The 25,511-nt window shown below is 38.9% G+C and overlaps 3 protein-coding genes across 7 annotated transcripts in view; 2 read left to right on the plus strand and 1 right to left on the minus strand.

The window, feature by feature from the left end:
* Positions 1-2,445: 2,445 nt before the first annotated feature.
* Positions 2,446-8,833, plus strand: badb (BCL2 associated agonist of cell death b). 2 transcript variants are annotated; one of them, XM_029454869.1, is made up of 5 exons: positions 2,446-2,697; positions 2,847-2,948; positions 4,477-4,629; positions 5,608-5,828; positions 6,080-8,833. In XM_029454869.1, exons 1-5 carry the CDS (start codon positions 2,601-2,603, stop codon positions 6,215-6,217), a joined length of 711 nt encoding a protein of 236 aa, XP_029310729.1. In that variant the 5' UTR covers positions 2,446-2,600; the 3' UTR covers positions 6,218-8,833. The 2 variants fall into 2 exon arrangements, with proteins under 2 accessions (XP_029310729.1, XP_029310730.1); XM_029454870.1 differs by lacking the exons at positions 2,446-2,697; positions 2,847-2,948 and adding an exon at positions 3,644-3,801.
* Positions 8,598-11,683, minus strand: LOC115023676 (uncharacterized oxidoreductase YtbE). Of its 2 annotated transcripts, none has more exons than XM_029454867.1 (6): positions 11,506-11,683; positions 10,860-11,141; positions 10,420-10,565; positions 9,769-9,908; positions 9,532-9,690; positions 8,598-9,406 (listed from the first exon to the last, which is right to left on the minus strand). In XM_029454867.1, the coding sequence occupies exons 2-6, from the start codon at positions 11,102-11,104 to the stop codon at positions 9,227-9,229; spliced, it is 870 nt and encodes a 289-aa protein (XP_029310727.1). In that variant the 5' UTR covers positions 11,105-11,141; positions 11,506-11,683; the 3' UTR covers positions 8,598-9,226. The 2 variants fall into 2 exon arrangements, with proteins under 2 accessions (XP_029310727.1, XP_029310726.1); XM_029454866.1 differs by having other exon boundaries at positions 10,860-11,166.
* Positions 11,684-11,894: 211 nt separating this feature from the next.
* The window catches only part of majin (membrane anchored junction protein), a 15,330-nt gene continuing 1,713 nt past the window's right edge, over positions 11,895-25,511 (plus strand). For 2 of the 3 annotated variants that reach the window (XM_029455047.1, XM_029455048.1), the window contains exons 1-7: positions 11,895-11,936; positions 12,160-12,267; positions 13,633-13,678; positions 13,805-13,880; positions 14,279-14,389; positions 15,261-15,295; positions 15,439-15,566. In XM_029455047.1, coding sequence (XP_029310907.1) covers positions 12,167-12,267; positions 13,633-13,678; positions 13,805-13,880; positions 14,279-14,389; positions 15,261-15,295; positions 15,439-15,566 — 497 coding nt within the window. In that variant the 5' untranslated portion in view covers positions 11,895-11,936; positions 12,160-12,166. Of the gene's footprint in view, positions 11,937-12,159; positions 12,268-13,632; positions 13,679-13,804; positions 13,881-14,278; positions 14,390-15,260; positions 15,296-15,438; positions 15,567-25,408; positions 25,473-25,511 lie in introns of all 3 variants that reach the window. The other variant, XM_029455046.1, reaches the window with a different exon arrangement.

Raw genomic sequence — 25,511 nt, forward strand, 5'->3', positions numbered from 1 at the left:
TCCTCACACATCTGGAAAACAACAATACCTACAGAATGCTGTTTCAGCTCAAAGTTCAGCACAATCTCCCCCATGAAACTGATTAGTAAGCTTAGCCCCCTCGGCTTGTGTACCACACTCTAACTGAGCATCGGATCTCCTCACATAGAGACCTCAGGCAGTTCAGAATGGTGGTCACATCTCCTTCACTCGAGTATTGACTGGAGCCCCCCAGGGCTGTGTGCTCGGCCCCCTCCTGTTCACGCTGCACACCCACGACTGCAGCCCTCGACATGAAGAGAACTCCGTGGATGACATCACCATCACCGGACAGATTACTAACAACGATGAGGAAATCAATGATGCTTAGAGGGCTGCGCTAAAGCACATTTCTGAAAATGTCAAACTATTCCTTTAAAGTTTGGGGATTTTCAAGAGACAAAAGCTTCTTGAAACAACGTTATTTGCATTGGGGAAAAGAACGTTCCCTCAACACTATGACAGATTTCACACTTGTCAAAAGAAGAGGAAGAGTTCAGCACCAGTCCTCCATCAAATGTCTTGTTGAGCGAGACATTTCTTTTCTTTTTTATCCACTGGAGGAAAAGTAAGCAACCTATTTTTAGTCCAAAACTTTAAAAAGACATAGTTATAAGACCGGCAGGCTGCACAAAGGGTGGGGTGGATGAAATTAGAAAGCTGCCATATGCCGGCCTTGTGATCACAGACTGTGACTTAGTTATATAGCGAGGGAGCGGCCCGTAGATAATGAGCATGTACTGAGAGAAATGAAGAAAGGGCTCAAGTTGATTGAACGGGCTGGAGAAGCGACTTCACTCTGATGTAGGGTAAGTTCTCTCTTTGCGCTCTTCTTTACACCTTTGCCATTCCTCTGATATCCGTCTCACAGACTCTTTAGTCTTTCAAAGGTCTTATATTTACTGCCACCTTTTCTGCTCTTCTATTACCTTAATTCTCTCTCTGTACTCTCCGACACATCTCTCATCTCTTGGTCTGCCTTTGATCCTACAACTATTGCAGTTTCTGCATCTCTTCTTCTCTCCATGTCTGGTACACACTGTCTGTATTTCTGGTGTGCTTCTCATCTTTTCTCAGGAATTGGGAAACCCACTTCTTTCACGTCGTCTTTCTTCTTCTCTCTAAGCTGCATCTTGCTTGGCTCCCACATAGACTGAACTGGAGTCTGCAGAGAGGGGAAAACGTTTCAAAGGACAGCGAGTGAAGCTGCGGCGGCGGCGGCAGACAGACAGGCAGTGCCCTGGCATTAAATTGGAAGGAATGTTTTGGGAGCTGCTTGGAAACGCTGCTGCTCTCGAACAGCCACATACACATACACGCACACACAAACACACACACACACACACACACACACACACACAGACTGAGTGGTGGTTTAGAGACAGTGTGGGAGTTCGTACGCCTCTGTGTCCCAAAATAACCACCAGATGAGGGGCAGGGAGGCAGGGCGAGGTTGGTACAGGAAGATATAAATGGATGCTAATTGTATGGCTCCTTCAGATTACACTGAAACAGATTTAAACACAAACACACGCTTTCAGTCCGTGTGTCCATGTATGTGTGTGTGAAAAGGAAGCTGCTTGTACAGGAAACTGTGAGATGAGTCTTCTCATTCACATTCTGATGGATGGTAGTTTTATGGCTCTTAAATGCTACAAACTGTTTAGAATTGTATGGCTCTCAAACGGCACCCAAATCCAAACCAAAAAAAAAGAGAACTCTCATCTATTATTTCTATAATCCCTCCAAAAATAGAGTTCAAAAGAGGCGAGTCTCAACCGTCATTTTCCAGAGCTGCACCATCCTTACACCAGAAGCTGACTGTGCCTGTTTGTCTAAGCTTAGAAACTCACATTAGTTCTGTTTGGATTCACTGAATTAGAAGAATCTGCATCACATCGCCTCGAATCCCATCACAGTTTGCACAGAAATAGTTTGCTCCTCCTACTCAAGTGTCACTTGCGGACTTTGCAAAATACACTAATTTTGTTTCTAATCTCACAAGAGGCTCTTCATGCAAGAGAGGCGAGAGAGAAGGATGATACAGAGGAGGAATAGAGGCAGCTCGAGATATAAATGGTAGATAATTACATGGTCGACTCTCCTGCATTGATGTGAGGAAAGTGCAAGAGAGCAAAGTAGAGACGCCATCAGTGGAGGATACACAGAGTCACACACACACCCACAATAAGAGACAAGACTTTTTTATATAAGCAGCTTTTGAGGAAATGAGAAACGCAGTATTTTTCCGTTGATGTAGATTTCATAATGTCATCTTCGTGGGAAACCCCAATCCTGACATTACCAAACATCCACACGTTGCTAAACATTACAGAAATCAGGAAACTAAACATGGAATTTTTCCTTTTTTTCCACAGAAACGCACACAACCTGTGACAGAAGATGAAGCAGTGTGTGACAGAAGAGGAACGCAGCTCAGCAAACATCAGAGAAGATCAGTTTGTGGTCCTGCCTCTCCACCTGCTGCTCACACAAGGCATGACAACAGACGGAGCCGTTTCAATCCTCTCCTCGTCTTACAGGTCTCAGGGAGGAGGAAGACAAGACTCAACACAGCGCTGATGCCCTTCCTTCTCCTTCTTGGATATCCAACAACGACTTACCACAAATATAAATCAATTAAAATGACTTTACAGGATGATTGTTTCGTCATGTTCGGTAAGAGACAGTATAATCTGTGTGTTTACAGTTGCATGCCTGGCCCACCTTTTTCTTATCAGCCTTCATCTGACAAAAGCAAATCTCACATAACTGTTGTGTAACATAGGTCTGCCCTCCCTCTCTGTTTCCTTTTGATTCACCTTTAGCCTCAATGTTATTGTGCCGTCTGCAAATCCCTTTCAGAGAGAAAAGAAGAGTCTTTAGGAAGAATGACAGCAGGCAACCTAACATGGCCCAAGACCAAACAGGTATTTCCATATTTCTGGTGTGTCTGTCTGCCTGTACAGTATGTTTGTCTATTTATCTGAGTTTTGTTAATTATCTTCCAAGAATTGATAATGAAATTCAGTTAACACAGACAAGTCTTTAATCTGCTAACCCTGTTTATCCATTACTTTTAGCTAATCATTTGAAATGTTTAGTCTTTAATTGTTGCTATTTATTGCTAACATTTATTCATTACTTTCAGCTACATGTTTAAACTTCTGTGCTCGCTTGCAAACTTGTTTTCACCTTAATACAGTCTATTGTTTTTACGCATCTTAAATAACTACAACCAAAACCTCCCAACAGTATATAGACCTAGTAAGTATTATCTCCACCTCAACCAGCTACAACATTAAAATGCTGCTTACACATTAATACATCAGTAATAATATTCCAATAATACAATATACCTAAATGGGCCATTCTGCTGCATAATAAGTCTAAAAATAAGGACTTTTACTTGTAATGGAATATTATAAAACTGTAGTATTACTACTTTTACTTCAGGTTCTGAATCCACCACTGTTAGAAGTAGAAACAGATGGAAGTACAAACGGCCTGACTTGTGTGCACATTAAACCGTGCTGCGCCTCTACACTGAGCATTACGGTAATCCGATGAGACAAACAAAGCCGCAGCCCAGTCCTAGCTCGCAACAGTGACGTCATGGCGCAGCGGCGGTGCATTGACGCGCGGCGATTGGGTGAGCGAGCAGCTAAAGTGTATTGTACATTAAAAAGACAAGACGCCGATAACAAAAACAACAGCTGCGGCCGCATGAGGCCAACTAAGGACACACTCGCACTTTTCGGGCTCACGCTATAAAGATGTCGGGTAAGGAAACCGATTCACACTCCTTTGTTTTTACTCCGTCAGCTAATTTAGCCCCAGAGTAGCTTCCGCCCTCAAGGAAGTTTCTTTTGTCCTCTTCAGTCAACAACAACAAAACAAGCGAGTCAGTGTGTTGGCCGGAGAGGAAGGACTCATGGCTCGTTCTAATAGCAGTATAACAAGTCGGTAATGAAATAAAATATGTGTCCGTGTTGTCAAAACAAGTCTGTTATCTGGCGGATTGTTCCACCGTGAATACCTTTGGACTGGCTAATATCACAAAAGCGACACAGATAGCCGGCTGGGTGTGTTAGGCAACACCAGCTATACAATGGGTGATGCCATTTTATGATTCTTGAATAATTAGCTAATGTGCTGATTGACAGTATAATAATAGCATGGTCATATAGACACTTTGCACCATGCGCTCCTTTATAATAGAGATACTGAATAGGAACACATGTTGTTTTGGTCATGTCATCTGTATGAACATGCATGTTTTTTATAGTTATCTCAAACAGGTCAAGTGCAGGGCAACAGGAATATCAGCCAGCTGTGGTCTAATAACATTTAAATGTATTAATAATACAGCATGTGCATATACTTGCCATATGCAGTCAATTGTTTTGTTTTTACTGAATCCATGTTTTCACCTTTTCTTGAATCTTACTTCTCCAGATGTCAGGATGGCTGCACACTTTTCTATTTCCGACAGTGAGTCAGAATCATCCGAGGAGGTTGAGGAAGGAGAAAATAACCAATCATCAACTGTGCAAGAGAAGCAGCTTCATGACCGCCACTGCCTAACCCTACCCAAGTTCAGATTGGCAGGTAGGAGATCTTTAAGTATTGTTTGGCAAAAAGGGAATTAAAGAAATGTAGCTTTTCAAACTGGACAAACGCTGAGCAGGCAGTTTGACAATAGATCCACATCATGTCTAAACCCGCCGAAGTATGTTTGAGCATCCTTTACCACAACCAGCTCCAGATGGGACTCAAAGTGTATCTTGCTTTATTGCTGCACTTTCTACCTGTTACTGGGAGAATTCATGTTAATCCAAACTTGCCCCATCTGTCAGCAAACATTTTCATAAGAGATGGACACACACACACAAAATATATCCGTCAGACAGAAGAAGTGTGTTTGTATTTCTGCTCCAGTTGTCAGCAGTGTGTGTCCATGCTCTACAACACTTTGTAATTCAAGATCTTCAAGTATTTCAACTTCAAGTGTGTTTCAGCAGATTACCACAACAATATGGTCAAACTCACCAGGGCAGTGATGTATAAACCCAACCCCATGACTGCTCGTTTGTTAGTTATTAATGATATTTGCAGTAATTGTGAGAACAACAAAGCAATATTTTCTTAGTTTTCTGCAGCATCTATTCTATCAGATTCTATTCTTGCACAAAAAAGGGAGAGAAAAAAACATTTGATGTCTGTGCATCACACCGCGCATTCATCGCTCTCGCCGCTTATCCCCCATGTTGTCCTGCCTTTTCTTGGCTTTGTCTCTTAGGCCTCATTTTGCAGAAATCAAATGCGCTATTTTTCACGGTGATTTACTTTGGGACATTAAATGAGATTACATTGTTAGTTGAAATGTAAGTCAACCTGCTTTGCATTTAGAAAAGCTTCTTACTCTCTTCAAAGCAGAGCGAAGTCATGTCTATTTTATCCTTAGTCACATTGTTCCAGTGATAACTAGTGATTAATATTCCTCTATTCCCATTTTATTTCCGTAATGCTCCCTTTTGTAATCCTGCTCCTCACATTACAAACCTCTCTCACCTTTGTCTCTCTTAGCGACCGGTCGAATCAGGCTGAACTCAGAGTCTCACGCTTCCACTGTCTCCAGAGACGAGGAGCTCCAGGCTCGGGGGGAAGACGAGGCTGGCACGCCCACTGACGGAGCTCCATTCAGGGGACGGTCCAAGTCAGCTCCCCCTGCTCTGTGGGCAGCCAAGAAGTACGGCCGGCAGCTCCGAAGGATGAGCGACGAGTTTGACAGCATGCTCGACAAAGGGGTGAGTGACGGGTCAGAAGATAGAAGAAGGGTTTAAAAAGGGGGTTTCCTACTATAACTGTATAGATGTCATTTGTGTTACACTAGCACCACCTGGTAGCGCAGGCGCCCGCTCATTCCTTCACGCAGCAGCCTGGGTTCCAATACTCATCCGTCCATCTTTAGCTGTAGCTACTACACAAACGAGTTCTCTGAGAGCCCTAGCGGCAGAGAATTACATATTGTGCGTTTAACACTCTCTATTTCCTGCAGGAAATGAGAAAGGTGAGGAGTGCTGGGTCAGCCAAACAGATGCAACACTCGAAAACCTGGTGGAGCTACCTCTTCAGTCACCAGGAGACGGAGGGAGAGAACAACCACCATGAAAACCACACTCACCGCACTGAATAGGCACCGAGAGGAAATTAAGAGTGACACGAGGAATGAGAAGAAAGCATTGGGGGAAGCCAAGAGAACAATTGTGATGAGAACAAAAAGACCTGACGGAACAAAGGTTGGTTGGAACAAAAAAGAAAAAAGATCCAAACACAAAGGCGTGGCTAAGTGAATGGCTAAGTGTCCCATTCTAGTCATGTGGTTTTTATACATCATCGGTAACTACATTTAAAAAAAAAGTCTTTTGTATTTGTGTTGGTTGTGAAGTTAACAATATTGCTGGGCAGCGCACTGTGAAATGGTAAAGCATGACGATGGACTGTTGGCCATCTGAACCCCATAGAACGGATTAAATGATGGAGAGAGGAGAGAAGAGAGGAGCTCTTGGAAACACAAAGAAAGACGTGCATGAAGTGGATTTGAGCGGTCGTACTCAGAGCTTACCACAGATGTCTCTCCCATCAACACTATGCAATATACTGTAGATGGAGAGATATGAATGCAGCCGAGGCCACCTTGAATGCAGTTAGAATTTCCTTCTTCATCTTCTTGTGGAAATCACCAATGTCACTGCGTTACTAATGCTCCAAACGTTTGTGCTTAACAACAAGCTCATGGAGACCACTGTAATTGTGTGCCAAAAGAATCTGCAGGTAACAAAGCAATGAGTGTAAAAACGGGAAGGGTTTTTTTTTAAAGTATTCAACTCAGGCCTTTATTCAACTTCCTGTTCTAGTACCTGCAAGCCAGTACTATTTAAACTACTACGACACTACGTACTTGACTATCATTAACTGCTTTATATCTCAAAAGAAGAACAATCTTGTACAAGGACAATCTCTGAGGATTCAGAAAGACTATCTTTTATAAGACTTCAGGGTTAGATTATATCTGAAGAAAATGACATTAAAAATACATATAAAAGCACAAACCAATATGAATCTATCTTTTTAAAGCCTCGGATAAGCAAGAAAAAAAAACTTTGGAACTTTTGTGTGTAAATATTTTGTTAATATTTTATCAAATTGCAGGGGTGCCGGGGTTATGAGCTGCACGCTTTAGCCAGAATTTTTATTTTACAAGTTCCTATTTTACAAGGTCACCATGCTATTTAATAAGTTTGGCCAACTTAGCAATAGGCAGTGTACAATCCATGGCTGTTGTGATAAATGTTATGTGAATATTTAAAGATGAGGGCGGGGAGGAACTAACTGCTGTACGAGGAGCCGACACACAATCAGACACACGCCTCATGTTCAGCACCCAGTGCGTGAAGAAGGTTAGAGTCTAGTCACATGTAAAACACCGCTGGAAGGGATTTAAACTCCACTTTCACAAACTGTTTGTGGAGTTTAAGAAAAATCAGTTTCCAGTCCTTTTGGGTTTATATAAATAAATAAAAAGTTTCAATGTGGGTTTCACTTTGTATCTGCATGTGTGCAGATGTGCAAAACATCTATCAAGCCTCAGGTCTCAGAGTGCTGATCTAGATTTGCTTTACATGTATTATATTCAGGCTTTTAATGACTACTTGGCACATACTAAACACAACATGGCATTATTATCCATATTAATGATTATAAACTAAGATCAGCACATGGCTTGGTGAATATGATTTGGCTATTTGTGACTTGTTTATCAATTTGTGATTATTGAAAATGGTAGTAGGTTTGTTCTACTTGTGTCTTACTCTCTTCCTCTTGACTTGTAGGGTTGAGTTGTGAAGTGCTTGGGTGTGCAGGCGAAGGGGCTGCATTTGTATCGTCTTTTAGACTAAAAAAAATGTTCTCCATCTTTTTTTATAGCGTTTCCTAAACTTGGTTAAGGACAAAAAAAAAAATGAAATCAATCTGAATGACAACAAATGTTTTACGATTCATCCGAGTCTTTTGGTGACATGCAACCCTGACAGTGAGATGAAGTTTTGGTGACTCTTAAAAATTAAATCCGGCATAAAGCTCCTAACTTAATTACTACAGTTAGACTAGGCTGTTACATTTCAGTGACTCCACCACTTTGCATCAGATTTCTCACAAACAGGGAAATCAGGAATGTAAGTAATTGTACCGTCGAGACAGTAAACCTGTACTTTGAAACAAGCAGCTGGCAGATGATATGTAAGTAGTGTTCAGAGTTTAGGGTCAGATATGAATGAGTTTAAAAGAGTATAATATTGTCAACATGAACTGCCTTGAACATGATATAACCTTTGATGCGACTCGTCTGTTTCCCCAATTACCGCCTTAAACTTTACGTCACCGTCACCCATTACGCCCGCGAACAAGCACAATGACATGGTGGTGCGTTCGCTGTCACAACTGTGAGAAAAATGTTATAATTGCAATTGATGGAGAAGCAATTTCAGAAGAAGTCGTGTTTTGGGTTTTGACTGTTAAACATTTGTGGCAGTGAACACACCACAGAGGGAAACCTGCCTGGGCACCTGGAGCTCTGCAACCTTGGTATTACTTGAATCTGGAGATGTGTGTGGAGAACATTTAATCCCAATATTTCCTCTGTTTCTTTTTTTATTTCTTTTAATTTTTTAATGACTTTTGTACATTTTCTCTACAGCTGTGAAACTTCTGGTATATGCCGTCTTGAATAAATCATTTTAAGAGTTGTTTTAAAGTGAGTCTCTCGTGTGATTCTTTAAAGTTTTACAGCACAAAGACACTTTTCGGTATTTCATAAACAATTCAAATGTGAAAGCTAGAACACAAGCCACAATATTACTTTGAATATGGAACATCGGAAAAATAATTGGTCATTAGGCAACAAATGACTTCCTGAAAAGGCGCTCAGTGTTTCCTGCTATTCGAGTCATAATAAAAACAGGACAACTTATTTGCTAACGTTTTCCAAAATGTTACTTGAACTCTCAGTATGTACTTTTACCTAAATCTTCAATGTATTTTATAAGTGTCTTAATTACAATTTCCCACTTTTTGTGGCCGTGGTTTCCCATTAGTACAAGTCAGAGCTGAAGAACTGAAGGCGTCATGGAAGACAACATGTGGTGAATCAAACCACTTGTGATGTATCCACGCAGTACTTGCGCCCATAGTCCAAAGCTGACAGTCTGCCCATGTCTGTGTCACTCAGTGTGAAGTCAAAAAGCCTGGCGTTGTCCTTTATTCTGTCTGGACTTGAGGACTTGGGCAGCACCGGGACGCCCTGCTGCACAGCCCAGCGCAGCAGCACCTGGAGGGAAACAAAACAACTAAATGTTTCAAGTGTTTGTGCTTAAAGAATGTATTTATTCAACACTGAGTAGGTGAGGCTGGCCCAAAGAGAAGGTAATCAAGAAGGTGTGTGTGTGTGTTTACCTGTGCAGGTGTGCGTTCACAGTTCTTTGCCACCTCTATGACCACAGGGTCAGTGACCAGCTCTCCTTTCCCTAAGGAGGAGTACGCTTGGAAACACACTCCATGCTCCTCACACACTCTCCTCAGCTCTGTCTGGCACAGCCTCGGGTGAAACTCTACCTGAAGAAACACACAGTCTGCACCGGCTCTAGACCATTATATGTTTTATCCATCTTCTTTCACTCTCATGCATTCTACCTGTAGCACCGCAGGAGGGATTGTGCAGCTCTGCATCAGTGCTCTCATGTGTGCCGGGGTGTAGTTGGACACTCCTATGGCCTTCAGCTTCCCCTGGACATGCAGCTCCTCCAGTGTGGCCCAACTCTGAGCTCGGTTGCCTGCAATCAAATATTTATTAGGATCTCATTAAGAAATAAGATTCAAGATGTCATTTCATCTTCCTCGACAACAATGTAGTTGTACTTGAGTAACAATGCATTTATTTATAAAACATTTAATACACCTGGCCAAAGCAAAAAGTTACTTCAAATGCTTTAACTAAGTAAATTTACTCAAGTACTGTCCTGAAGTACAATTATTACTTGTACTTTATTTGAGTATTTCCATTTTGTGTTACTTTATATTCTATTATACTATATTCTAAAGTAAGTATACTCTACTTACTTTCAGATTTTGATTATTAATGCAAAATATAAATCAACTAATAAATTATGATGTATTTTGGCTTTGACTCACAAAAAATATTTTAAATACAAAATATTTTTACACTGTGGTATTTACTTTACTATTTATACTTTACTTAAGTTAAAGACCGGACTACTTCTTCCACCACTGCACACAAGCATACATAGTGACATAGTATCCATTGACTTAATCTGAATTATTTACCTGGGTTGTGTTGGTCAGCCACTCCCAGGCCCTGTGTGCCAGGCCAGTGGATCAGGTAAAGGTCAATGTAACTCAAGTCCAGCTGAGACAGGCTGCGGAGGGCTCCTTCCATGGCTCGCTCACCCTGATCCTTGGGGCCCAGCTTACTGCAGGGAGAAAGATCATATGATCTGGTTATGATACCAAGACATGCATGTTTCCCTCTATTCAGGTACAACAATCAAAACAAATTCTTTATCCTAATTGTGCATGTTTATACAATTAATGGAACAAAAGATGTACTATAATACATCAAAGGTCACTTATTTACTGACATGCTGGGCCTTTTTGAAAGGCATATGAGCCGATATCACATTACATTTATGTAACTGATGCTTTTATCCAAAGTGACTTACAATAACTGCATTCAACCATGTGGATACAACTTATATACACATCACCTGGTTATGAATACATCCTCTCTGGTTAAGCCATGTTTGGGCAGGAGCTCCTTCAGGACTCGGCCCAGTTCAGCTTCATTCCGGTAGACGGCTGCGCTGTCAAAGGCCCGATAACCAGCAACCAGCGCTGCATCCACAGCCCGGTACACATTTTCAGAACCCACCAACTTGTAAGTCCCCAAACCTAGGAGGGGCATCTGAACCCCTGTATTTAGGAGCACAGGAGGTGTAGAGGAGGAGGACATCTGATCTGAAGGCACTTGTATGGACTAGTTGGTCTCACTGTTAAAGAGGAAGTTGAGTGGTACTGCACAAGAGAAGCAGACAGGTTGCACTGAGTTCTACAGGTTTTCTATCGCCATTATCCACCAGTTTCATTACAGAGGAAGGTCATAGTTTTGTAATGTAGCAAATGAGTACTAATGATGCTGCAATGAAACGTTAGTAACTGTAAGTAGTGTTAAAATTATGCAGTGTTAAAACCATAGGCTGTACTATGAAAACGTTGTGAAGTCACAATGCAGCTAGGAGTACAATGTAGCGTTAAGTACATTGTTAGAGTTTCCACTTCCATTATAATAACATATGGAGCGAACTAGGTGGGAATGTCATTAAGTAATGCCACCGTTAAAGATTTTGATCTCACCGTTTGGGCCTTTTCCGCTGAATTCTTTACAGGGAGAGGTGCATAAATAGGCAATGACCTGTCGCGTTTTCACGCAATAAAGAAAAAGTTACCAATTAAAAGGTAAACGTAACATTACTACTAACTTCTCTCTACTGTTTACAAGTAGTGACTTCCTGCTATACGTGATCACCTGACAGTCATGTGACTGTTTGGGCGGTTTTCGCCGTCACCATAGTGACACCTGCTCTGACTCCGTTGATTGGAAGAAGATCTAGCCAATCAAAGTAGGTCAAGCGACCGGGAGGCGGGAACTCACCCTGTTCAGCGAATCTCGAGGCGAGTGAGCGTTTGATTGACGGTCATGAATTTTAACTGTTGACGTCCTGGAAGTTAGCTTGCTGCTGGACGACCTGCGAACTTCATACTCGTCATCTACTCTAGACATTACGGTAATTGGAGAGACCGCGAGCGAGAAAAACAATAATTTCGGACTGTCTTTACAGTATAAAGCAAAAGCATTTAAACATACTGTATCTAAAATGTGTTCTAGCTAGCTAGCTAAATCAATTCAACATTTTCAGTGATGTTGACATGTACTCTGTTTCTTGGTTGCCCTCTGAACCAAAAGTCCATCAATTTATAAATGAATCTGTTGATTTTGTGATTTATTAGGTCAGCCATGCCACTGCAGGCCTTCTCCTTCACTTTCCCTGAAACTCGATTCTTCAAAGCTGGTCGTTTAGTCTACAAGTTCAAGATCAGAGGAGGCTGCAGCTTCAGGCAAGACAGAAAGTGTTCTGTACATCTTCACAGCCTCGTCTTTATACTTAATATCTACTCTTCCTTCCTCCAAGACAGCTGACAAATCCCAAGACAACAGTCTAGCTGTTTAACTCCAGGCTTAGCCTAAAGGGAAGACAAAGAGTAGAAAGTGACAGAATAAAGCAAAACCAAGCACGTAATAGGCTGGTAATTACATTTTGTACACAGTTGCATATTGGTGATCTTTCTTCATATCAGGATGATCATACGTCACTGGAAATGACTTTATAACCGAAATTAAATCATTTTGACCTGTGGCCAAGCCCGAGACAATTCCAAGTGCAAACCCTATAATACCTAAAATAGCTTGAGGAAATGGGCAAATACTCTAAGACCAAACTTGTAACAGATACTAGCCTCTGGATTAGAGCAACTACAGATTTGAGGTATTATTTTTATTTTTTCTTGAAAGCATAGCAAAACAGCAAAAGCTGCAAATTCCATAAGCCAAACATACTGTACACCATCAAGAGAGAGACTTTTAGTCGCATCCACTCTTGGCTGCTTCCCCTTTTCTCCTCAAGATTCAATTCTGCAAAGCACAGCAAAATGTTCTTTAATTACAAAGCAGTTGGGGAGATGGCTGAGCTGCAGGCAAGAGAGGAAACATTGTTCTTTTTTAACTCCATTCTCTTAACACTACTGCCTATAATGGCTACTGTTGCACATTCTGATGTGTGTTACCGAAGTTTGTCTAATTTTGTTTCATCTGTGAAAACAGAAAGGAAAAAGAGGATCAAAGGCCCCACAGGATCTGTCTGACTTTATGCAATGGATAAATCTGTAGAATAAGTCCTAACTGATCCGGGAATGCCTTAAAGCAGAAGAAGACTCAGAATCTCAGCTCCTATAATAAGTATATAATAAACTGCAGCCAAAATACGGACGCTCAGAACCTTAAGGACAGAAAAAGTCCTGATTGAAACCCATTAAAACCACAATATGTGATCCTACGGCCATTACAGCATAAAATCATGCATTTATATATATTTATTAGAGGCTTTATATTTAAAGCCTCTAATAAATATATAATAATGAATATATATATTTATATCAGGCTTTACGTTTAGAGATATTAAGTAAACAAACTGGCATTTAAAGGGTTAAAATGATTGAATATCTGGTATTGATTTAACTGAGAGAAAGTGGAAAATTATATTAATACTTATTTGTATGTCAGAATAAACTTTTTGAATGGATACACCAGGGTTAATGCATGTACAGCATCAGCAGAATCAATGCACGTTACAATCAACTTTACAGCTTTAAAACTTCTAATACTGCAAAACAACATATTATAAAGTGTATAATTCATTTCACCAGAGGAGAGGAGGTGATGGAAGGAAACGGCTTCACTCAGGAACTGGAGGTAATGATGGACACTGCTCAGCATTCACATTTGTTATGTTTATTTCCTCTTTATTAAATTAACAGTCGACATTCACAATGAACTAATTAATTCGAACCTCTCATTGTTCACATTGCTCTTTCTCAGGAAATTATCAGAACTGTTCTTGGCAACCTGGACCGTCTCCATCCCTTCTCCAGTGTCCACTTCAACGTCTTCCCTTGTATCCTTTACATCAGATTAATCATCCATCAGTGTATTTATTCTTTCTGCCAGCTTTATACCAAACCCACTGCTGTATTTCTCTGCACCACACTGCCAGCCTGCGTCACTGTGATACACTCGCAGTACTTCTACATCATACGTGAGATTTTCGTTGCAGCATCAGATATTAAGACACAGTGGAGACACAGTGGAGTGACACAACCGATGTTCAGTGTTGAGATTACTGTAGTGCATTCTGATGCTTCAGTGAGTTGCACCGCAGCAGCTTCGTGCATTATCTTCTAATCCCTATACTGCAAAATAAAGATCAAAGAATACGGCTACTGATGGTCTACTTGCACACCATTACGAAGATTCACTGGGAGTTCGCTGTGTTTTGTTAACTGAAAGCACCAGATAAGAAGCGTTGGGATGGAGCGTCTGAGCTGATGTGCAAATACGGTGAGAGGAAGCTGACAGCCTACCCGTTCAGTCTGACCCTCTACCTGGAGAAAAACATGCCGCATGGTGAGGATGTACATGCAAAGAATTACATTTTATATCTGGTCTTATCTTTATTTTACTCTATTACTATTATTATTATTATTATTATTATTATTATTATTATTATTATTATTATTATTATTATTATATTATCATTGTTGTTATTATTATTATTATTATTATTATTATTATTATTATTCATTGTTATTATTATTATTATTATTATTATTACTATTATTATAAATACGATTATTATTATTATTATTATTGTTATTACTATTAAATAATAGTAATAATAATAATAGTAATATTGCTATTATTATTATTACTATTATATTATTATTATTATTATTGCCATTATTATTATTATTATTAATAATAATAATAATGAATAGTAATAACAATAACAATAGTAATATTACTATTATTATTACTACTATTATATTATTATTATTGCTATTATTATTACTATTATTATTATTACTATTATTATTACTATTATTTATTTTATTAACTCATTTGAGTGTCATCTTTAGCTGTATGTACCTGTTGTCATTGTATTTTATTGTGGCTGCTAGGACGATTTGATTTCTCTACAGAGATTAATAAAGTCAACGAAAAAGAAAGAAAATAAATATTATCGGCACAAAGACACTTGTTATTGAACTGATTGTCCTCGTCAAGAAAGAGATATGATACAACAGTGACAGTGAGACCGTCATTAAGCTAACAGATTGGACGTGACATGCGTCAGGGTTATATATAGTGTGGGCTGTATAGGCCTGACCACTGGGACTGTGATGTGGCTGTGTGATAAAGAACATACTCAGTACACAAACAGAAACTCAAGATCCTGTTCAGACGTGTTGATGTCCCACATGTATTTATCTTGCAGAGGAAACAAAGCGAGCAGAACAGAAGTTGAGCCCAGTGAGTGTCACACAAAACATAGTGAGAACACAGAGTTCAGGTTTGACTCTCACACTGCCTTCTCTATATATCTATATATAGATGTATAGATATATAGATATACCATATAGATTATGTAAAGTACACTGCTGCATGTTTTCTAGGAGAAAGATATTGCTCACAAACTCCGCTCTGTCTCTGAGCCCCGGTCAAAGCGCAGTAGAAGATCCTCACCACTAGAGGAGGCCAAACTAAAGGACGTATTCAAAGACTCGGAGACTTCTGTGGTTGGGTAAGTGCTATCTTTACTAACCTGAAGCTACATTTACTCTGTTTGTCACCACTAAGTGTTAATAAATATTTGCAAATAAATGTATGTATTGATTAAAACCTCAAAAATGTGCTCACACAGGCTCCCATGTGAATGAACTGTGATGGTGATGGTGTTTTTAAGAGTGTGTGTCTGGCTCTTTGTAGGTCACTGTGTGTCTCTTTGTAGTCCTTATGTGTGTCTCTTTGTAGTCCTTGTGTGTCTTTGTAGTCCTTGTGTAGTCTCTTTGTAGTCTTGTGTTTCTCTTTGTAGTCCTTGTGTGTCTTTTTTTTTTTTGTGTAGTCCTTGGGTATCTCTTTGTAGTCATTGTGTGTCTCTTTGTAGTCCTTTTGTGTCTCTTATGTAGCCTTATTGTCCTCTTGGTAGTCCTTTTGTGGTGTTCTTTGTAGTCCTTGTGTGTCTCTTTGTAGTCATTGTGTGTCTCTTTGTAGTCCTTGTATGTCTCTTTGTAGTCCTTGTGTGTCTCTTTGTAGTCCTTGTGTGTCTTTGTAGTCCTTGTGTATCTCTTTGTAGTCATTGTGTGTCTCTTTGTAGTCCTTGTGTGTCTCTTTGTAGTCCTTATGTGTCTCTTTGTAGTCCTTGTGTGTCTTTGTAGTCCTTGTGTATCTCTTTGTAGTCACTGTGTGTCTCTTTGTAGTCCTTGTGTGTCTCTTTGTAGTCCTTGTGTGTCTTTGTAGTCCTTGTGTGTCTCTTTGTAGTCCTTGTGTCTCTTTGGTCGTCATTGTGTGTCTCTATGTAGTCCTTGTGTGTATCTATGTAGTCCTTGTGTGTATCTTTGTAGTCCTTGTGTGTCTCTTTGTAGTCATTGTGTGTCTCTATGTAGTCCTTGTGTCTCTTTGTAGTCATTGTGTGTCTCTATGTAGTCCTTGTATGTCTCTTTGTAGTCCTTGTGTGTCTCTTTGTAGTCCTTGTGTGTCTCTTTATAGTCCTTGTGTATCTTTGTAGTCATTTTGAGTCTCTTTCTGGTTGTTTTGCCCCTTTTCATAGTTGTTGAGACTGTTTTTGTGGTCATTTTGGTGTCTCCTTCTTAGTCGTTTTGTGTCTCTTCTTAGTCGTTTTGTGTACCTCTTCTTAGTCCGTTTTGGTGGTCCTCTTCTTAGTCATTTGTGTGTCTCTTCGTCGTTTGTGTGTCTCTTCTTTAGTCATTTTGTGTCTCTCTTAGGTCGTTTTTGTGTGTCTCTTCTTAGGCGTTTTGTGTCTCTTCTTAGGTCGTTTGTGTCTCTTCTTAGTCGTTTTGGTGTCTCTTCTTTAGTCGTTTTGGTGCTCTTCTTTCTTAGTCCGTTTTGTGTCTCTTCTATAGTCGGTTTTGTGTCTCTTCGTCTTCTTAGTCGTTTTGTGTCTCTTCTTAGTCATTTTGTGGTCTGCTTTCAGTATTCATTTTGGTGGTCTCAATTCTTAGTCGTTTTGTGTCTCTTCTTAGTCGTTTTGGTGTCTCTTCTTAGTCGTTGTGTGTCTCTTCTTAGGTCGTTTTGTGTCCTCTTCTTAGTCGTTTTGTGTCGTCTTCTGTTAAGTCATTTGTGTCCTTCTAGTCCATTTTGTGTCTCTCTTAGTCGTTATTGTTGCCTCTTCTTCTTAGTCAATTTTGTGTCTCTTATTAGTCCATTTGGGTGTCTCTTCTTAAGTCGTTTTGGTGTCTCTTCTTAGTCATTTTGGGTGTCCGCTTCTTAGATCATTATGTGTCTCTTCCTTAGTCATTTTGTGTCCTCTTCTTAGTCTAGGGCGTTGATGGTGTCTCTTCTTAGTCCATTTTGGTGTCTCTTCTTAGTCTTAGTGTCTCTTTGTGGTCGCTTCTTAGTCGTTTTGTGTCTCTTCTTAAGTCATTTAGTGTCGCTTCTCTTAGTCCATTTTGGTGTCCTCTTCTTAGTCATTTTGTGTCTCTTCTTAGTCGTTAATGTGTCTCTTCTTAGTCATTGTTGTGTCTCTTCTAGTCGTTATGTGTCTCTTCTTAGTCGTTTTTTGTGTCTCTTCTTAGATGATTTTGGTGTCTCTTCTTAGGCGTAGGTTTTGGTGTCTCTTCTTAGATATTTGGGTGTCCTCTGCCTTAAGTAGTCATATTGTGTCTCTCGTCTCTTCTTAGTCATTTGTGTGTCTCTTCTTAGTCGTTTTGGTGTCTCTTCTTAGTCATTTGGTGTCCTGCGTCTTAGTCATTTTGGGTGCTCTTTTTAGTCATTTTGTGTCTTCTGCTTAGTCGTTTTGTGTCTCTTCTTAGTCCATTTTGTGTCGCTCTCTTAGTCATTTTTGTGTCTCTTCTTAGTCATTTGTGTCTCTTCCTTAGGCGTTTGTGTCTCTTCTGAGTCAATTTTGTGTCGGCTTCTTCTTAAGGGTCATTTTGTGTCGCTTCTTAGTCATTTTGGTGTCCTCTTCTTAGTCACGGTATGTGTCTCTCTTCTTCTTAAGTCATTTTGTGTCTCTTCTTAGTGCGTTAAATGGTGTCCTCGTCTCTTAGTCGTTTTGTGTCTCTTCTTAGAATATTTTGTGTCCTCTTCTTAGTCGTTTTGTGTCTCTTCTTAGATATTTTGTGTCTCTTCTTAGTCATTTTGTGTCTCTTCTTAGTCATTTTGTGTCTCTTCTTAGTCATTTTGTGTCTCTTCTTAGTCATTTTGTGTCTCTTCTTAGTCATTTTGTGTCTCTTCTTAGTCATTTTGTGTCTCTTCTTAGTCGTTTTGTGTCTCTTCTTAGTCATTTTGTGTCGCTTCTTAGTCATTTTGTGTCTCTTCTTAGTCATTTTGTGTCTCTTCTTAGTCGTTATGTGTCTCTTCTTAGTCATTTTGTGTCTCTTCTTAGTCATTTTGTGTCTCTTCTTAGTCGTTATGTGTCTCTTCTTAGTCATTTTGTGTCTCTTCTTAGTAATTTTGTGTCTCTTCTTAGTCATTTTGTGTCTCTTCTTAGTCGTTATGTGTCTCTTCTTAGTCGTTTTGTGTCTCTTCTTAGTCGTTATGTGTCTCTTCTTAGTCGTTTTGTGTCTCTTCTTAGATATTTTGTGTCTCTTCTTAGTCGTTTTGTGTCTCTTCTTAGATATTTTGTGTCTCTTCTTAGTCATTTTGTGTCTTTCTTAGTCTTTTGTGTCTCTTCTTAGTCATTTTGTGTCGCGTCTTAGTCATTTTTGTCTCTTCTTAGTCATTATTGTGTCTCTTCTTAGTCCGTTATGTTGTCTCTTCTTAGTCCATTTGTGTCCTCTTCTAGTCGGTATGTGTCCTCTTCTTAGTCGTTTTGGTGTCTTCTTACTTAGATATATTTGTGTCTCTTTCTTAGGTCGTTTGTGTCTCTTCTTAGATATTTTGTGTCTCTCTCTCTTTATTCCATTTGTGCTCTTCTTCTTCGTCGTTTATGATGTCTCTTCTTCTCTCTTCTTAGTCATTTGTCTGTCTCTTCTCTTCTTAGTCGATTTTGTGTCTCTTAGTCGTTATTGTGGCTCTTGCTTAGTCATTTTTGTGTCTCTTAGTCGTTAGGTGTCTCTTCTTAGGTCGTTTTGTGTCTCCTTCTTAGTCGTTATGTGTCTCTTCTTAGTCATTTTGTGTCTCTCTTAGTCATTTTTGTGTCTCTTCTTAGTCGTTATGTGTCTCTTCTTAGACATTTTGTGTCTCTTCTTAGTAATTTTGTGTCTCTTCTTAGTCGTTATGTGTCTCTTCTTAGTCGTTGTGTGTCTCTTCTTAGTCATTTTGTGTCTCTTAGTCGTTTTGTGTCTCTTCTTAGTCGTTTTGTGTCTCTTCTTAGTCGTTTTGTGTCTCTTCTTAGTCATTTTGTGTCTCTTAGTCATTTTGTGTCTCTTCTTAGTCATTTTGTGTCTCTTCTTAGTCGTTTTGTGTCTCTTCTTAGTCGTTTTGTGTCTCTTCTTAGTCATTTTGTGTCTCTTCTTAGTCATTTTGTGTCTCTTCTTAGTCGTTTTGTGTCTCTTCTTAGTCATTTTGTGTCGTTTCTTAGTCATTTTGTGTCTCTTCTTAGTCATTTTGTGTCTCTTCTTAGTCATTTTGTGTCTCTTCTTAGTCGTTATGTGTCTCTTCTTAGTCGTTTTGTGTCTCTTCTTAGATATTTTGTGTCTCTTCTTAGTCATTTTGTGTCTCTTCTTAGTCATTTTCTGTCTCTTCTTAGTCATTTTGTGTCTCTTAGTCGTTATGTGTCTCTTCTTAGTCATTTTGTGTCTCTTAGTCGTTATGTGTCTCTTCTTAGTCGTTTTGTGTCTCTTCTTAGTCATTTTGTGTCTCTTCTTAGTCATTTTGTGTCTCTTAGTCGTTATGTGTCTCTTCTTTGTCATTTTCTGTCTCTTCTTAGTCATTATGTGTCTCTTCTTAGTCATTTTGTGTCTCTTCTTAGTCATTTTGTGTCTCTTCTTCGTCGTTATGTGTCTCTTCTTAGTCATTTTCTGTCTCTTCTTAGTCATTTTGTGTCTCTTAGTCGTTATGTGTCTCTTCTTAGTCATTTTGTGTCTCTTAGTCGTTATGTGTCTCTTCTTAGTCGTTTGTGTCTCTTCTAGTCGTTATGTGTCTCTTCTTAGTCATTTTGTGTCTCTTCTTAGTCATTTTGTGTCTCTTCTTAGTCGTTATGTGTCTCTTCTTAGACATTTTGTGTCTCTTCTTAGTCATTTTGTGTCTCTTCTTAGTCGTTATGTGTCTCTTCTTAGTCGTTGTGTGTCTCTTCTTAGTCATTTTGTGTCTCTTAGTCGTTTTGTGTCTCTTCTTAGTCGTTTTGTGTCTCTTCTTAGTCGTTTTGTGTCTCTTCTTAGTCATTTTGTGTCTCTTAGTCATTTTGTGTCTCTTCTTAGTCGTTATGTGTCTCTTCTTAGTCATTTTGTGTCTCTTCTTAGTCGTTTTGTGTCTCTTCTTAGTCGTTTTGTGTCTCTTCTTAGTCATTTTGTGTCTCTTCTTAGTCATTTTGTGTCTCTTCTTAGTCGTTTTGTGTCTCTTCTTAGTCATTTTGTGTCGCTTCTTTCTTAGTCATTTTGTGTCCTCTTAGTCATTTTGTGTCTCTCTCTTCTTCTTATCTTTGCTTAGTCTTAGTGTCTCTTCTTAGTCGTTCTTGTGTCTCTTCTTAGTCATTTTGTTTTCTTAGTCATTATGTGTCTCTTCTTAGTCGTTTATGTGTCCTTCTTAGTCATTTTGTGTCTCTTCTTAGTCAGTTTGTGTCTCTTCTTAGTCGTTTTGTGTCTCTTCTTAGTGCATTTGTGTCTCTTCTTAGTCATTTTGTGTCTCTTCTTAGTCGTTTTGTGTCTCTTCTTAGTCATTTTGTGTCGTTTCTTAGTCATTTTGTGTCTCTTCTTAGTCATTTTGTGTCTCTTCTTAGTCATTTTGTGTCTCTTCTTAGTCGTTATGTGTCTCTTCTTAGTCGTTTTGTGTCTCTTCTTAGTCATTTTGTGTCTCTTCTTAGTCATTTTTGTCTCTTCTTAGTCATTTTGTGTTCTCTTAGTCGTTATGTGTCTCTTCTTAGTCATTTTGTGTCTCTTAGTCGTTATGTGTCTCTTCTTAGTCATTTTTGTGTCTCTTAGTCATTATGTGTCTCTTCTTAGTCGTTTTGTGTCTCTTCTTAGTCATTTTGTGTCTCTTCTTAGTCGTTATGTGTCTCTTCTTAGTCATTTTGTGTGTCCTCTTAGTCGTTATGTGTCTCTTCTTAGTCATTTTGTGTCTCTTAGTCGTTATGTGTCTCTTCTTTGTCATTTTCTGTCTCTTCTTAGTCATTTTCTGTCTCTTCTTAGTCATTATGTGTCTCTTTCTTAGTCGTTATGTTTCTCTTTCTTAGTCATTTTGTGTCTCTTCTTAGTCGTTATGTGTCTCTTCTTAGTCATTTTCTGTCTCTTCTTAGTCAATTTTCTGTCTCTTCTTAGTCATTTTGTGTCTCTTCTTAGTCGTTATGTTTCTCTTCTTAGTCATTTTCTGTCTCTTCTTAGTCATTTTCTGTCTCTTCTTAGTCGTTATGTTTCTCTTCTTAGTCATTTTTCTGTCTCTTCTTAGTCATTTTCTGTCTCTTCTTAGTCATTTTCTGTCTCTTCTTAGTCGTTATGTTTCTCTTCTTAGTCATTTTGTGTCTCTTCTTAGTCATTTTCTGTCTCTTCTTAGTCGTTATGTTTCTCTTCTTAGTCATTTTCTGTCTCTTCTTAGTCGTTATGTTTCTCTTCTTAGTCATTTTGTGTCTCTTCTTAGTCGTTATGTGTCTCTTCTTAGTCGTTATGTGTCTCTTCTTAGTCATTTTCTGTCTCTTCTTAGTCGTTATGTTTCTCTTCTTAGTCATTTTCTGTCTCTTCTTAGTCATTTTCTGTCTCTCTAGTCATTTCTGTCTCTTAGTCGTTATGTTTCTCTTCTTAGTCATTTTGTGTCTCTTCTTAGTCATTTTCTGTCTCTTCTTAGTCGTTATGTTTCTCTTCTTAGTCATTTTCTGTCTCTTCTTAGTCGTTATGTGTCTCTTCTTAGTCATTTTGTGTCTCTTCTTAGTCGTTATGTGTCTCTTCTTAGTCGTTATGTTGTCTCTTCTTAGTCATTTTATCATGTCTCTTCTTAGTCATTTTGTGTCTCTTCTTAGTCATTATGTGTCTCTTCTAGTCATTTGTGTCTCTTCTTAGTCCGTTATGTGTCTCTTCTTAGTCATTTTCTGTCTCTTCTTAGTCATTTTCTGTCTCTTCTTAGTCGTTATGTTTCTCTTCTTAGTCATTTGTGTCTCTTCTTAGTCATTATGTGTCTCTTCTTAGTCATTTTGTGTCTCTTCTTAGTCCATTTTCTGTCTCTTCTTAGTCATTTTGTGTCTCTTCTTAGTCATTATGTGTCTCTTCTTAGTCATTTGTGTCTCTTCTTAGTCCATTTTGTGTCTCTTCTTAGTCGTTTTGTGTCTCTTCTTAGTCATTTTGTGTCTCTTCTTAGTCATTATGTGTCTCTTCTTAGTCATTTTGTGTCTCTTCTTAGTCATTTTGTGTCTCTTCTTAGTCGTTATGTTTCTCTTCTTAGTCATTATGTGTTCTTCTTAGTCATTTATGTGTCTCTTCTTAGTCATTTTGTGTCTCTTCTTAGTCATTTTGTGTCTCTTCTTAGTCGTTTTGTGTCTCTTCTTAGTCATTTTGTGTCTCTTCTTAGTCATTTTGTGTCTCTTCTTAGTCGTTATGTGTCTCTTCTTAGTCATTTTGTGTCTCTTCTTAGTCATTTTGTGTCTCTTCTTAGTCATTATGTGTCTCTTCTTAGTCATTTTGTGTCTCTTCTTAGTCGTTTATGTGTCTCTTCTTAGTCATTTTCTGTCTCTTCTTAGTCATTTTGTGTCTCTTCTTAGTCATTATGTGTCTCTTCTTAGTCATTTTGTGTCTCTTCTTAGTCATTTTCTGTCTCTTCTAGTTGTTTATGTGTCTCTTCTTAGTCATTTTGTGTCTCTTCTTAGTCATTTTGTGTCTCTTCTTAGTCATTATGTGTCTCTTCTTAGTCATTTTGTGTCTCTTCTTAGTCGTTTTGTGTCTCTTCTTAGTCGTTTTGTGTCTCTTCTTAGTCATTTTGTGTCTCTTAGTCGTTATGTGTCTCTTCTTAGTCATTTGTGTCTCTTAGTCGTTATGTGTCTCTTCTTAGTCATTATGTGTCTCTTAGTCATTATGTGTCTCTTCTTAGTCGTTTTGGTGTCTCTTCTTAGTCATTTTGTGTCTCTTCTTAGTCATTTTTGTGTCTCTTAGTCGTTATGTGTCTCTTCTTTGTCATTTTCTGTCTCTTCTTAGTCATTTTCTGTCTCTTCTTAGTCATTATGTTGTCTCTTCTTAGTCATTTTCTGTCTCTTCTTAGTCATTTTCTGTCTCTTCTTAGTCGTTATGTTTCTCTTCTTAGTCATTTTGTGTCTCTTCTTAGTCATTTTGTGTCTCTTCTTAGTCGTTATGTGTCTCTTCTTAGTCGTTATGTGTCTCTTCTTAGTCATTTTCTGTCTCTTCTTAGTCATTTTGTGTCTCTTCTTAGTCATTATGTGTCTCTTCTTAGTCATTTTGTGTCTCTTCTTAGTCGTTATGTGTCTCTTCTTAGTCATTTCTGTCTCTTCTTAGTCATTTTGTGTCTCTTCTTAGTCATTATGTGTCTCTTCTTAGTCATTTTGTGTCTCTTCTTAGTCATTTTCTGTCTCTTCTTAGTTGTTTTGTGTCTCTTCTTAGTCATTTTGTGTCTCTTCTTAGTCATTTTGTGTCTCTTCTTAGTCGTTTTGTGTCTCTTCTTAGTCATTTTGTGTCTCTTCTTAGTCATTTTGTGTCTCTTCTTAGTCGTTATGTGTCTCTTCTTAGTCATTTTCTGTCTCTTCTTAGTCATTTTGTGTCTCTTCTTAGTCATTATGTGTCTCTTCTTAGTCATTTTGTGTCTCTTCTTAGTCATTTTCTGTCTCTTCTTAGTTGTTATGTGTCTCTTCTTAGTCATTTTGTGTCTCTTCTTAGTCATTTTGTGTCTCTTCTTAGTCGTTTTGTGTCTCTTCTTAGTCATTTTGTGTCTCTTCTTAGTCGTTTTGTGTCTCTTCTTAGTCCATTTTGTGTCTCTTCTTAGTCATTATGTGTCTCTTCTTAGTCATTTTGTGTCTCTTCTTAGTCATTTTGTGTCTCTTCTTAGTCATTATGTGTCTCTTCTTAGTCATTTTGTGTCTCTTCTTAGTCGTTTTGTGTCTCTTCTTAGTCGTTGTGTGTCTCTTCTTAGTCATTCTGTGTCTCTTCTTAGTCATTTTGTGTCTCTTCTTAGTCGTTGTGTGTCTCTTCTTAGTCATTCTGTGTCTCTTCTTAGTCATTTTGTGTCTCTTCTTAGTCATTTTGTGTCTCTTCTTAATCGTTATGTGTCTCTTCTTAGTCATGGTTCCTGGTTGGTAGCCCACACCTCTTGAGTCCCTCTCTGAGTGACTTTAGGTCAGATAGGTAATACTGTATCCAGTAATCCACCCATGTGAACAGTACATGTTGTTGTGCGGGTGGGATGTGGACAATGTGTCGCTGAAGATGCAATAACCAATAAGAGGAAGTTAGTTCACCTCAGTATATACACATAGTGTAGAGATGTGTAATAAGTGTTCCTATTCATAAAATCACTAGCACATCCATTCTGACAACTGCCCTGTTTCACACACACACACACACACACACACACACACACACACACACACACACACACACACACACACACACACACACACACACACGCCCCAGTAATTCTTACAGTTATGACACAGACAAGAAGCGAACGGGCGCCACCTCAATCACACTGACAGCCAGATCAGTGGGGCGAAAATTATGATTTAAAATGCACACACACATGCACACACACACACACACCACTTAGTTTGTGTTTTACTTATATAAACAGAGTCGTCTCTTTTTTTTAACTTGAGGGACACACACTCAGATGAACAAACTGTGTAAACATCCTGAAAGCAGCAGAGCCTCCAGCATCATTACCAGCTCACAGGAAATCTAATTCTCATCGAATTATATTCACCACGTTGACCATTACACTTACATGTCCTTACAGAGGTTCCCTACATACACTTCATCACTGTGTGTGTGTGTGTGTGTGTGTGTGTGTGTGTGTGTGTGTGTGTGTGTGTGTGTGTGTGTGTGTGTGTGTGTGTGTGTGTGCGTGCCCTGGAGAGACTTCTTTTCTTGTAATTTTACCATTTTAATCTCAGAGAATATCCACGTTTCTTTCATACTATTGTTAAAATCAGGTAATAATAATAAATAATAATAAAATGAAATGCCAGATGAACTGAACTGTTTGTAGGTTTTTCCTTTGGTTATTTTAGAGTAAAAAGGGAAGCTTCTCATGTATTTGACTTGTTTAAAGGATAATTGTTCTGAACGTAAGAACAGACTGTGTTGTGTTCTTCGACAGGCTCTCTCTGGATTGTGCACATGCACGCAGAGAGGTCAGAGAAGACGCAGGATGTGCTGACGAGGTGATTCTTTTACTCATCACATTTAGCTGCTTAACTGAT

Source organism: Cottoperca gobio, chromosome 18, assembly GCF_900634415.1.
Source record: "Cottoperca gobio chromosome 18, fCotGob3.1, whole genome shotgun sequence".
Taxonomy (NCBI): domain Eukaryota; kingdom Metazoa; phylum Chordata; class Actinopteri; order Perciformes; family Bovichtidae; genus Cottoperca; species Cottoperca gobio.

What these genes read in the sequence shown, in the direction of transcription:
- badb (XM_029454869.1), top strand. Translation starts at nt 2,601, where the DNA reads ATGCCCTTCCTTCTCCTTCTTGGATATCCAACAACGACTTACCACAAA. An exon ending in CATGGCCCAAGACCAAACAG is followed by an intron (nt 2,949 to 4,476) that starts GTATTTCCATAT and finishes TTACTTCTCCAG; the next exon opens with ATGTCAGGATGGCTGCACAC. An exon ending in ACAGCATGCTCGACAAAGGG is followed by an intron (nt 5,829 to 6,079) that starts GTGAGTGACGGG and finishes TATTTCCTGCAG; the next exon opens with GAAATGAGAAAGGTGAGGAG.
- LOC115023676 (XM_029454867.1), bottom strand. Translation starts at nt 11,104, where the DNA reads ATGTCCTCCTCCTCTACACCTCCTGTGCTCCTAAATACAGGGGTTCAG. An exon ending in GGCTGACCAACACAACCCAG is followed by an intron (nt 9,909 to 10,419) that starts GTAAATAATTCA and finishes ATTTGATTGCAG; the next exon opens with GCAACCGAGCTCAGAGTTGG. An exon ending in GTGAACGCACACCTGCACAG is followed by an intron (nt 9,407 to 9,531) that starts GTAAACACACAC and finishes GTTTCCCTCCAG; the next exon opens with GTGCTGCTGCGCTGGGCTGT.